This window comes from Procambarus clarkii, chromosome 22 (genome assembly GCF_040958095.1).
Source record: "Procambarus clarkii isolate CNS0578487 chromosome 22, FALCON_Pclarkii_2.0, whole genome shotgun sequence".
Classification (NCBI taxonomy): domain Eukaryota; kingdom Metazoa; phylum Arthropoda; class Malacostraca; order Decapoda; family Cambaridae; genus Procambarus; species Procambarus clarkii.
Window position 1 is genome coordinate 21,460,012 of NC_091171.1, and position 12,654 is coordinate 21,472,665.

At 58.0% G+C, this 12,654-nt stretch overlaps 1 protein-coding gene across 1 annotated transcript in view; it reads right to left on the reverse strand.

Annotated features, from left to right (window-relative positions):
- Positions 1 to 12,654, reverse strand: part of LOC123756487 (uncharacterized protein DDB_G0290587) — a 90,807-nt gene that overhangs the window by 21,165 nt on the left and 56,988 nt on the right. Inside the window, exon 2 of the mRNA XM_045739690.2 lies at positions 2,583 to 2,695. Within this exon, the coding sequence (XP_045595646.2) occupies positions 2,583 to 2,588 (6 nt within the window). The 5' untranslated portion in view covers positions 2,589 to 2,695. The remainder of the gene's footprint in view (positions 1 to 2,582; positions 2,696 to 12,654) is intronic.

Here is a 12,654-nt window from a genome sequence, read left to right on the forward strand (position 1 = left end):
TACAGTCACCGAGAGATACAGTCACCGAGAGATACAGTCACCGAGAGATACAGTCACCGAGAGATACAGTCACCGAGAGATACAGTCACCGAGAGATACAGTCACCGAGAGATACAGTCACCGAGAGATACAGTCACCGAGAGATACAGTCACCGAGAGATACAGTCACTGAGAGATACAGTCACCGAGAGATACAGTCACCGAGAGATACAGTCACCGAGAGATACAGTCACCGAGAGATACAGTCACCGAGAGATACAGTCACCGAGAGATACAGTCACCGAGAGATACAGTCACCGAGAGATACAGTCACTGAGAGATACAGTCACCGAGAGATACAGTCACCGAGAGATACAGTCACCGAGAGATACAGTCACCGAGAGATACAGTCACCGAGAGATACAGTCACTGAGAGATACAGTCACCGAGAGATACAGTCACCGAGAGATACAGTCACCGAGAGATACAGTCACCGAGAGATACAGTCACCGAGAGATACAGTCACCGAGAGATACAGTCACCGAGAGACATGATTAACGAAATACAGACATTGAGAGGCAAACAAATTCAATACCCAATTCATTGGGTACTGACTCTGTTTGCCTCTCAGTGTGGTGGTTTAGAAGCTCTGGGGGTGGTTTAGAAGCTCTGGGGTGGTTTAGAAGCTCTGGAGGTGATTTAGAAGCTCTGGAGGTGGTTTAGAAGCTCTGGGGGTGGTTTAGAAGCTCTGGGGGTGGTTTAGAAGCTCTGGGGGTGGTTTAGAAGCTCTGGGGGTGGTTTAGAAGCTCTGGGGGTGGTTTAGAAGCTCTGGGGGTGGTTTAGAAGCTCTGGGGGTGGTTTAGAAGCTCTGGGGGTGATTTAGAAGCTCTGGGGGTGGTTTAGAAGCTCTGGGGGTGATTTAGAAGCTCTGGGGGTGATTTAGAAGCTCTGGGGGTGGTTTAGAAGCTCTGGGGTGGTTTAGAAGCTCTGGGGTGGTTTAGAAGCTCTGGGGTGGTTTAGAAGCTCTGGGGGTGGGTTAGAAGCTCTGAAGGTGGTTTAGAAGCTCTGGGGGTGGGTTAGAAGCTCTGAAGGTGGTTTAGAAGCTCTGGGGTGGTTTAGAAGCTCTGGGGTGGTTTAGAAGCTCTGGGGGTGATTTAGATGCTCTGGGGTGGTTTAGAAGCTCTGGGGTGGTTTAGAAGCTCTTGGGTGGTTTAGAAGCTCTGGGGTGGTTTAGAAGCTCTGGGGTGGTTTAGAAGCTCTGGGGATGGTTTAGAAGCTCTTGGGTGGTTTAGAAGCTCTGGGGTGGTTTAGAAGCTCTGGGGTGGTTTAGAAGCTCTGGGGATGGTTTAGAAGCTCCGGGACAGGTAGAGTCAAGGTCTTCCTTGAGGGACAAGACCAGCAGGACCGTTAGGTGGTGAGGTACCTGAGCGAGACACTGGTATGGGAGGTGTACCCCGAGGCTCGTGGTATCTGCTGCACCTCATCTCACCCCCCCCCCTACCCCACCTCTCCTGTCCTGCCTTTCACCCCCTGAGGCTGTACATTACCCGCCTTCCGAGCTGTCTGGGGGCTCTGGGATACCGGCAGGTGTGCACTACTGCCGTCAAGAATAGGTTGATTTAGTAGACCATTTGTATACTCTGGCCTCCACACTGAGACGGGGTGTACGTACACCTTACCCTGAGGTTACTTTGTGGAAGTTCACAGGATCAATGTCCCCCTTGGCCCGGTCTCTGACCAGGGCTCGTGGTTGATGATCTTTTCAACCAGGCTGTTAGACGTCGCTGATCGCAGTTCATTTGGTATCTTTAGGACGCGTTTATAGAGTTCCCTTCTGAACACTGTGAGAGGTCGGCCGGTCACGGCCTTAACGAGGGACCAGAGTATTGAAGCGTCTTGGGCCCTTCGTGTTGAGAGAAGTCTCTCAACCCACCTATTGCAACTCTTCTGTCCAAATAGGGTACATTGCGCCTCCTGCCATGCCTCCTGATACCATAAGGAATCACTTCCTAGTCGCTCTAATATTTTCCAAGTCTAAATTATTATGTCTCTCGTCTGCTCCTTAAAAAGCGAACAGTTTGAGAGATTTTAAACAATCCCAATAATTTAACGTTTTATGTAATCTAATTGGGCAGTTCTCTGTGCCTTCTCCACGTCAACAACTGCTCCAGCATTAAATGGAGCTGTTAGTGTGCCACAGCACTCCACCCTAGAGAGCACTACTCTCTTACAACACCATCACTGGTTCCCCAGGTCTTGTCTGGGGGATTATTTTTATCCAGTCCGTCCTTTTGTCCAGGCTGAAGGCTATGGAAATACCCATACTAGAAGCCAGGAGAAAGAGTAAATATAACATAACTGTTCAATCTTATATATTGTTTGACACTTGACATTTTTTGTTAAATCATTCACGAGCAGAACTGCAGCCCAATATTTATATTTTATGAAGCAATAAAAATTGTTTGACAGAGACAACAGAAATAGTAATTGGTCGACGATGGTAAATGTGTGTGCTGGGCCCCTAACAAGGGGCAGTGCTCCTAATCTAATGGAATCATTTCTAAAGCTCTAGTATCTACAAATCGATAACATTACACACACACCTGCATTTATTTTGGCCTCTTGGTACATCTGCCGTAAGTGTTGTTTTGGTGGAGCAGACCGACGGTGTTGCCCTCATGAGCGAGCGCTGAGTTTTTTCTAGTCCAGCAATTAACTGTAAGAAAACCACTTGCTATGATGAATTGGTAAATTAAAATATGATTTCCTACAGCTTATGTGCCTCTGTAACGTCGCCACTGCCGCTCACAGGATGAGCACCAGGTCCATAATATATAAACTAAACTATATAGTTATCAGTGATTTTGGTAACCAATTAACGAGAAAAGCTAAAAATATTTTATCTCGAAAATAAATGTAATTACCAAGAAGCGGTCGAGTACCAGGCTAAACTGAACCTTGGGCATGAGGTCACTAGGCTGCTAATACCGCGGTGTAGGCCGGTTATGGAGCTCGAGGGGTAACAACGGTAAACTTCTTACCTGAGACTGACTGACGTGTCTAGTTTCTTGTTGTTGTCTTTGCATCAGCTTTCTCGACCTTTATGTGCAATATTAATTTAAGTTAGGCTAGATATATATACATTAGCAGAGTAAAGGAAAGTTTCCATGTAGATGGGACCCATAGAACGCACAGCGGATCACCAGTTATAAGTGTACCCATGTTTGTGTGTGTGTGTGTGTGTGTGTGTGAGGAGCTCTGGTGTGCCCTGCGGGAGGTGTGGCGACCAGGTGTGTGTGTGTGTGTGTGTGTGTGTGTGTGTGTGTGTGTGTGTGTGTGTGTGTGTGTGTGTGTGTGTGTGTGTGTGTGTGTGTGTGTGTGTGAGGAGCTCTGGTGTGCCCTGCGGGAGGTGTGGCGACCAGGTGTGTGTGTGTGTGTGTGTGAGGAGCTCTGGTGTGCCCTGCGGGAGGTGTGGCGACCAGGTGTGTGTGTGTGTGTGTGTGAGGAGCTCTGGTGTGCCCTGCGGGAGGTGTGGCGACCAGGTGTGTGTGTGTGTGTGTGTGAGGAGCTCTGGTGTGCCCTGCGGGAGGTGTGGCGACCAGGTGTGTGTGTGTGTGTGTGTGAGGAGCTCTGGTGTGCCCTGCGGGAGGTGTGGCGACCAGGTGTGTGTGTGTGTGTGTGTGTGTGTGTGTGTGTGTGTGTGTGTGTGTGTGTGTGTGTGTGTGTGTGTGTGTGTGTGTGTGTGTGTGTGTGTGTGTGTGTGTGTGTGTGTGTGTGTGTGTGTGTGTACTCACCTATTTGTGCTTGCGGGGGTTGAGCTTTGGCTCTTTGGTCCCGCCTCTCAACTGTTAACTCAACTCTCAACTGTGTGTGTCTGTGTATGTGTGTGTGTGTGTGTGTGTGTGTGTGTGTGTGTGTGTGTGTGTGTGTGTGTGTGTGTGTGTGTGTGTGTGCGCGCGTGCGTGTGTGTGTGTGTGTGTGTGTGTGTGTGTGTGTGTGTGTGTGTGTGTGTGTGTGTGTGTGTGTGTGTGTGTGTGTGTGTGTGTGAGGTACTGTGCGGGCCGCCCCAGGATCACCTGCTCCCCTAGTAACAAGGCATTATTAACAATGTCACCTGGTTCCTTACCCTGGCCAGGATCACCTGCTCCCCTAGTAACAAGGCACTATTAACAATGTCACCTGGTTCCTTACCCTGGCCAGGATCACCTGCTCCCCTAGTAACAAGGCACTATTAACAATGTCACCTGGTTCCTTACCCTGGCCAGGATCACCTGCTCCCCTAGTAACAAGGCATTATTAACAATGTCACCTGGTTCCTTACCCTGGCCAGGATCACCTGCTCCCCTAGTAACAAGGCATTATTAACAATGTCACCTGGTTCCTTACCCTGGCCAGGATCACCTGCTCCCCTAGTAACAAGGCATTATTAACAATGTCACCTGGTTCCTTACCCTGGCCAGGATCACCTGCTCCCCTAGTAACAAGGCATTATTAACAATGTCACCTGGTTCCTTACCCTGGCCAGGATCACCTGCTCCCCTAGTAACAAGGCATTATTAACAATGTCACCTGGTTCCTTACCCTGGCCAGGATCACCTGCTCCCCTAGTAACAAGGCATTATTAACAATGTCACCTGGTTCCTTACCCTGGCCAGGATCACCTGCTCCCCTAGTAACAAGGCATTATTAACAATGTCACCTGGTTCCTTACCCTGGCCAGGATCACCTGCTCCCCTAGTAACAAGGCATTATTAACAATGTCACCTGGTTCCTTACCCTGGCCAGGATCACCTGCTCCCCTAGTAACAAGGCATTATTAACAATGTCACCTGGTTCCTTACCCTGGCCAGGATCACCTGCTCCCCTAGTAACAAGGCACTATTAACAATGTCACCTGGTTCCTTACCCTGGCCAGGATCACCTGCTCCCCTAGTAACAAGGCACTATTAACAATGTCACCTGGTTCCTTACCCTGGCCAGGATCACCTGCTCCCCTAGTAACAAGGCATTATTAACAATGTCACCTGGTTCCTTACCCTGGCCAGGATCACCTGCTCCCCTAGTAACAAGGCACTATTAACAATGTCACCTGGTTCCTTACCCTGGCCAGGATCACCTGCTCCCCTAGTAACAAGGCACTATTAACAATGTCACCTGGTTCCTTACCCTGGCCAGGATCACCTGCTCCCCTAGTAACAAGGCACTATTAACAATGTCACCTGGTTCCTTACCCTGGCCAGGATCACCTGCTCCCCTAGTAACAAGGCATTATTAACAATGTCACCTGGTTCCTTACCCTGGCCAGGATCACCTGCTCCCCTAGTAACAAGGCATTATTAACAATGTCACCTGGTTCCTTACCCTGGCCAGGATCACCTGCTCCCCTAGTAACAAGGCATTATTAACAATGTCACCTGGTTCCTTACCCTGGCCAGGATCACCTGCTCCCCTAGTAACAAGGCATTATTAACAATGTCACCTGGTTCCTTACCCTGGCCAGGATCACCTGCTCCCCTAGTAACAAGGCACTATTAACAATGTCACCTGGTTCCTTACCCTGGCCAGGATCACCTGCTCCCCTAGTAACAAGGCATTATTAACAATGTCACCTGGTTCCTTACCCTGGCCAGGATCACCTGCTCCCCTAGTAACAAGGCATTATTAACAATGTCACCTGGTTCCTTACCCTGGCCAGGATCACCTGCTCCCCTAGTAACAAGGCATTATTAACAATGTCACCTGGTTCCTTACCCTGGCCAGGATCACCTGCTCCCCTAGTAACAAGGCATTATTAACAATGTCACCTGGTTCCTTACCCTGGCCAGGATCACCTGCTCCCCTAGTAACAAGGCATTATTAACAATGTCACCTGGTTCCTTACCCTGGCCAGGATCACCTGCTCCCCTAGTAACAAGGCATTATTAACAATGTCACCTGGTTCCTTACCCTGGCCAGGATCACCTGCTCCCCTAGTAACAAGGCATTATTAACAATGTCACCTGGTTCCTTACCCTGGCCAGGATCACCTGCTCCCCTAGTAACAAGGCATTATTAACAATGTCACCTGGTTCCTTACCCTGGCCAGGATCACCTGCTCCCCTAGTAACAAGGCACTATTAACAATGTCACCTGGTTCCTTACCCTGGCCAGGATCACCTGCTCCCCTAGTAACAAGGCACTATTAACAATGTCACCTGGTTCCTTACCCTGGCCAGGATCACCTGCTCCCCTAGTAACAAGGCATTATTAACAATGTCACCTGGTTCCTTACCCTGGCCAGGATCACCTGCTCCCCTAGTAACAAGGCATTATTAACAATGTCACCTGGTTCCTTACCCTGCCCAGGATCACCTGCTCCCCTAGTAACAAGGCATTATTAACAATGTCACCTGGTTCCTTACCCTGCCCAGGATCACCTGCTCCCCTAGTAACAAGGCATTATTAACAATGTCACCTGGTTCCTTACCCTGGCCAGGATCACCTGCTCCCCTAGTAACAAGGCATTATTAACAATGTCACCTGGTTCCTTACCCTGGCCAAACAAAAAATAAAAAATAAACTTTTTTAATATTACAAGGTAAAAAATATGTTTAGGCCTCCTTAGCCAGGGTGGATAGGGATCAGGATATGGACTTGGGAAGGACCAGGATTGAAGCCTAAGTATATCCTGCTGCCTCATGATGGTTCCTAGTGTACCACTCCAGGTCATCTCTCTCATCAGTCATCATGGTCGGCTGTCAGACAAGCGGGCTGTTGCTGCTGCGGACAGATGCCTCCAGTCTCACTTCTCATATTCGTAGAATTCTCTTTTATGCATCATTTAGTTTACTTCATTTATTATGCATCCTATACTCATCGTGTATAGAATAGAGTATAAATACTGGGGAAAATTACAGAGCCACATAACAGGCTCAGTGACTGAACCCCAAAATTCATGTATCTACGCAAGTTACAGTCTTGGTGAGCATCAGTGACTCTCACTTAACATTACAGTGATAATGTTCCGTACTCTAAAGTACCAAGCTCTCAGAAGAAACTATTTAAGTATGCAGAATTGGAACCAATCTGTCTTAGATTTTTAGGTCACATAGTAGATCTTGAGAACATTTAGGCGTTACCAAACGTTCAAGGGGATTGAATAGGTTAATTAGGGCTGTGAATGGCCTTTACCCATTTTCTACGTTGGCTATTTCGTCAGTATTAATTAAATATAATTTGATATTCAGTAGAGGAGAACTCACCTGAATGCCTTAAAAAATTAAGCCAAAATCATCATTGATTTCATGAGAACTAGTAGAGTTGTTGCTTATAATCTTCCTGACAATTATGACAGATAACTTATAGAGCCAAACGTGTGTGAGGCAGCCTCACCTGCCACTTCAGATAGGCTATCCACGCAACCCACGGGTCCTAGCCCCAGCCCCCACACGGGTCCTAGCCCCAGCCCCCACACGGGTCCTAGCCCCAGCCCCCACACGGGTCCTAGCCCCAGCCCCCACACGGGTCCTAGCCCCAGCCCCCACACGGGTCCTAGCCCCAGCCCCCACACGGGTCCTAGCCCCAGCCCCCACACGGGTCCTAGCCCCAGCCCCCACACGGGTCCTAGCCCCAGCCCCCACACGGGTCCTAGCCCCAGCCCCCACACGGGTCCTAGCCCACACGACCAGCACCCCACCCCCACACACGGGTCCTAGCCCACACGACCAGCACCCCCCCCCCACACACGGGTCCTAGCCCACACGACCAGCACCCCCCCCACACGACCAGCACCCCCCCACACACACGGGTCCTAGCCCACACGACCAGCACCCCCCCCCACACACGGGTCCTAGCCCACACGATCAGCACCCCCCCACACACACGGGTCCTAGCCCACACGACCAGCACCCCCCCCCACACACGGGTCCTAGCCCACACGACCAGCACCCCCTCCCCCCACACGAGTCCTAGCCCACACGACCAGCACCCCCCCCCCACACACGGGTCCTAGCCCACACGACCAGCACCCCCCCCCCCACACACACGGGTCCTAGCCCATACGACCAGCCCCCCCCACACACGACCAGCACCCCCCCCCACACACACGGGTCCTAGCCCACACGACCAGCACCCCCCCCCACACGACCAGCACCCCCCCCCACACACACGGGTCCTAGCCCACACGACCAGCACCCCCCCCACACGACCAGCACCCCCCCCACACGGGTCCTAGCCCACACGCCCAGCACCCCCCCCCCCACACGACCAGCACCCCCCCCCACACACACGGGTCCTAGCCCACACGACCAGCACCCCCCCCCACACGGGTCCTAGCCCACACGACCAGCACCCTCCCCCCCCACACGACCAGCACCCCCCAACACACGGGTCCTAGCCCACACGACCAGCACCCTCCCCCACACACGGGTCCTAGCCCACACGACCAGCACCCTCCCCCACACACGGGTCCTAGCCCACACGACCAGCACCCCCCCCTACACACACGGGTCCTAGCCCACACGACCAGCACCCCCCCCCCACACACGGGTCCTAGCCCAAACGACCAGCACCCCCCCCCCACACACGGGTCCTAGCCCACACGACCAGCACCCCCCCCCCCACACGGGTCCTAGCCCACACGACCAGCACCCCCCCCACACGACCAGCACCCCCCCCACACACACGGGTCCTAGCCCACACGACCAGCACCCCCCCCCCCCACACGAGTCCAAGCCCACACGACCAGCACCCCCCCCCACACACGGGTCCTAGCCCACACGACCAGCACCCCCCCACACGACCAGCACCCCCCCCCCACACGACCAGCACCCCCCCCACACGGGTCCTAGCCCACACGACCAGCACCCCCCCCAGCACCCCCCCCCCCCAGCACCCCCCCCCAGCACCCCCCCAGCACCCCCCCCCAGCACCCACCCCAGCACCCCCCCCACACACACGGGTCCTAGACCACACGACCAGCACCCCCCCCCCACACGAGTCCTAGCCCACACGACCAGCACCCTCCCCTACACACGGGTCCTAGCCCACACGACCAGCACCCCCCCACACGACCAGCACCCCCCCCACACGACCAGCACCCCCCCCACACGGGTCCTAGCCCACACGACCAGCACCCCCCCCAGCACCCCCCCCCCCCAGCACCCCCCCAGCACCCCCCCCCAGCACCCACCCCAGCACCCCCACACACACACGCGTCCTAGCCCACACGACCAGCACCCCCCCACACACGGGTCCTAGCCCACACGATCAGCACCCCCCCCCCACACACACGGGTCCTAGCCCACACGACCAGCACCCCCCCACACACACGGGTCCTAGCCCACACGACCAGCACCCCCCCACACACGGGTCCTAGCCCACACGATCAGCACCCCCCCCCCACACACACGGGTCCTAGCCCACACGACCAGCACCCCCCCACACACACGGGTCCTAGCCCACACGACCAGCACCCCCCCCCCCCACACGGGTCCTAGCCCACACGACCAGCACCCCCCCCACACGACCAGCACCCCCCCCCACACCCACGGGTCCTAGCCCACACGACCAGCACCCCCCCACACATACGGGTCCTAGCCCACACGACCAGCACCCCCCCCCCACACGACCAGCACCCCCCCCACACACACGGGTCCTAGCCCACACGACCAGCACCCCCCCCCCACACGACCAGCACCCCCCCCCCACACACACGGGTCCTAGCCCACACGACCAGCACCCCCCCCACACACACGGGTCCTAGCCCACACGACCAGCACCCCCCCCACACACACGGGTCCTAGCCCACACGACCAGCACCCTCCCCTACACACACGGGCCCTAGCCCACACGACCAGCACCCCCCCCCCCCACACGACCAGCACCCCCCCCACACACACGGGTCCTAGCCCACACGACCAGCACCCCCCCCACACACACGGGTCCTAGCCCACACGACCAGCACCCCCCCCCACACACGGGTCCTAGCCCACACGACCAGCACCCCCCCACACACACACACGGGTCCTAGCCCACACGACCAGCACCCCCCCCCCACACGGGTCCTAGCCCACACGACCAGCACCCCCCCCACACGACCAGCACCCCCCCCACACACACGGGTCCTAGCCCACACGACCAGCACCCCCCCCCCCCACACGAGTCCAAGCCCACACGACCAGCACCCCCCCCCACACACGGGTCCTAGCCCACACGACCAGCACCCCCCCACACGACCAGCACCCCCCCCCACACGACCAGCACCCCCCCCACACGGGTCCTAGCCCACACGACCAGCACCCCCCCCAGCACCCCCCCCCCCAGCACCCCCCCCCAGCACCCCCCCAGCACCCCCCCCAGCACCCACCCCAGCACCCCCCCCACACACACGGGTCCTAGACCACACGACCAGCACCCCCCCCCCCCACACGAGTCCTAGCCCACACGACCAGCACCCTCCCCTACACACGGGTCCTAGCCCACACGACCAGCACCCCCCCACACGACCAGCACCCCCCCCACACGACCAGCACCCCCCCCCACACGGGTCCTAGCCCACACGACCAGCACCCCCCCCAGCACCCCCCCCCAGCACCCCCCCAGCACCCCCCCCCAGCACCCACCCCAGCACCCCCACACACACACGCGTCCTAGCCCACACGACCAGCACCCCCCCACACACGGGTCCTAGCCCACACGATCAGCACCCCCCCCCCCACACACACGGGTCCTAGCCCACACGACCAGCACCCCCCCACACACACGGGTCCTAGCCCACACGACCAGCACCCCCCCACACACGGGTCCTAGCCCACACGATCAGCACCCCCCCCCAACACACACGGGTCCTAGCCCACACGACCAGCACCCCCCCACACACACGGGTCCTAGCCCACACGACCAGCACCCCCCCCCCCACACGGGTCCTAGCCCACACGACCAGCACCCCCCCCACACGACCAGCACCCCCCCCCACACCCACGGGTCCTAGCCCACACGACCAGCACCCCCCCACACATACGGGTCCTAGCCCACACGACCAGCACCCCCCCCCCACACGACCAGCACCCCCCCCACACACACGGGTCCTAGCCCACACGACCAGCACCCCCCCCCACACGACCAGCACCCCCCCCCCACACACACGGGTCCTAGCCCACACGACCAGCACCCCCCCCACACACACGGGTCCTAGCCCACACGACCAGCACCCCCCCCACACACACGGGTCCTAGCCCACACGACCAGCACCCTCCCCTACACACACGGGCCCTAGCCCACACGACCAGCACCCCCCCCCCCCACACGACCAGCACCCCCCCCACACACACGGGTCCTAGCCCACACGACCAGCACCCCCCCCACACACACGGGTCCTAGCCCACACGACCAGCACCCCCCCCCACACACGGGTCCTAGCCCACACGACCAGCACCCCCCCACACACACACACGGGTCCTAGCCCACACGACCAGCACCCCCCCCCACACACACGGGTCCTAGCCCACACGACCAGCACCCCCCCCCCACACACACGGGTCCTAGCCCACACGACCAGCACCCCCCCACACACGGGTCCTAGCCCACACGACCAGCACCCTCCCCCACACACGGGTCCTAGCCCACACGACCAGCACCCCCCCCCCACACACGGGTCCTAGCCCACACGACCAGCACCCCCCCACACACGGGTCCTAGCCCACACGACCAGCACCCTCCCCCACACACAGGTCCTAGCCCACACGACCAGCACCCCCCCACACACGGGTCCTAGCCCACACGACCAGCACCCTCCCCCACACACGGGTCCTAGCCCACACGACCAGCACCCCCCCCCACACACGGGTCCTAGCCCACACGACCAGCACCCTCCCCCACACACGGGTCCTAGCCCACACGACCAGCACCCCCCCTACACACACGGGTCCTAGCCCACACGACCAGCACCCCCCCCCACACACGGGTCCTAGCCCACACGACCAGCACCCCCCCCCCACACACGGGTACTAGCCCACACGACCAGCACCCCCCCCACACGACCAGCACCCCCCCCCACACGACCAGCACCCCCCCCCCCACACACACGGGTCCTAGCCCACACGACCAGCACCCCCCCACACATACGGGTCCTAGCCCACACGACCAGCCCCCCCACACGGGCCCTAGCCCACACGACCAGCACCCCCCCCCCCCCACACGACCAGCACCCCCCCCACACACACGGGTCCTAGCCCACACGACCAGCACCCCCCCCCCCCACACACACGGGTCCTAGCCCACACGACCAGCACCACCCCCCCACACACACGGGTCCTAGCCCACACGACCAGCACCCCCCCCCCACACACACGGGTCCTAGCCCACACGACCAGCACCCTCCCCTACACACACGGGTCCTAGCCCACACGACCAGCACTCCCCCCACACACACGGGTCCTAGCCCACACGACCAGCACCCTCCCCTACACACACGGGTCCTAGCCCACACGACCAGCACCCCCCCCCACACACACACGGGTCCTAGCCCACACGACCAGCACCCCCCCCACACACACGGGTCCTAGCCCACACGACCAGCACCCTCCCCTACACACACGGGCCCTAGCCCACACGACCAGCACCCTCCCCCCCACACGACCAGCACCTCCCCCACACACACGGGTCCTAGCCCACACGACCAGCACCCCCCCCCACACA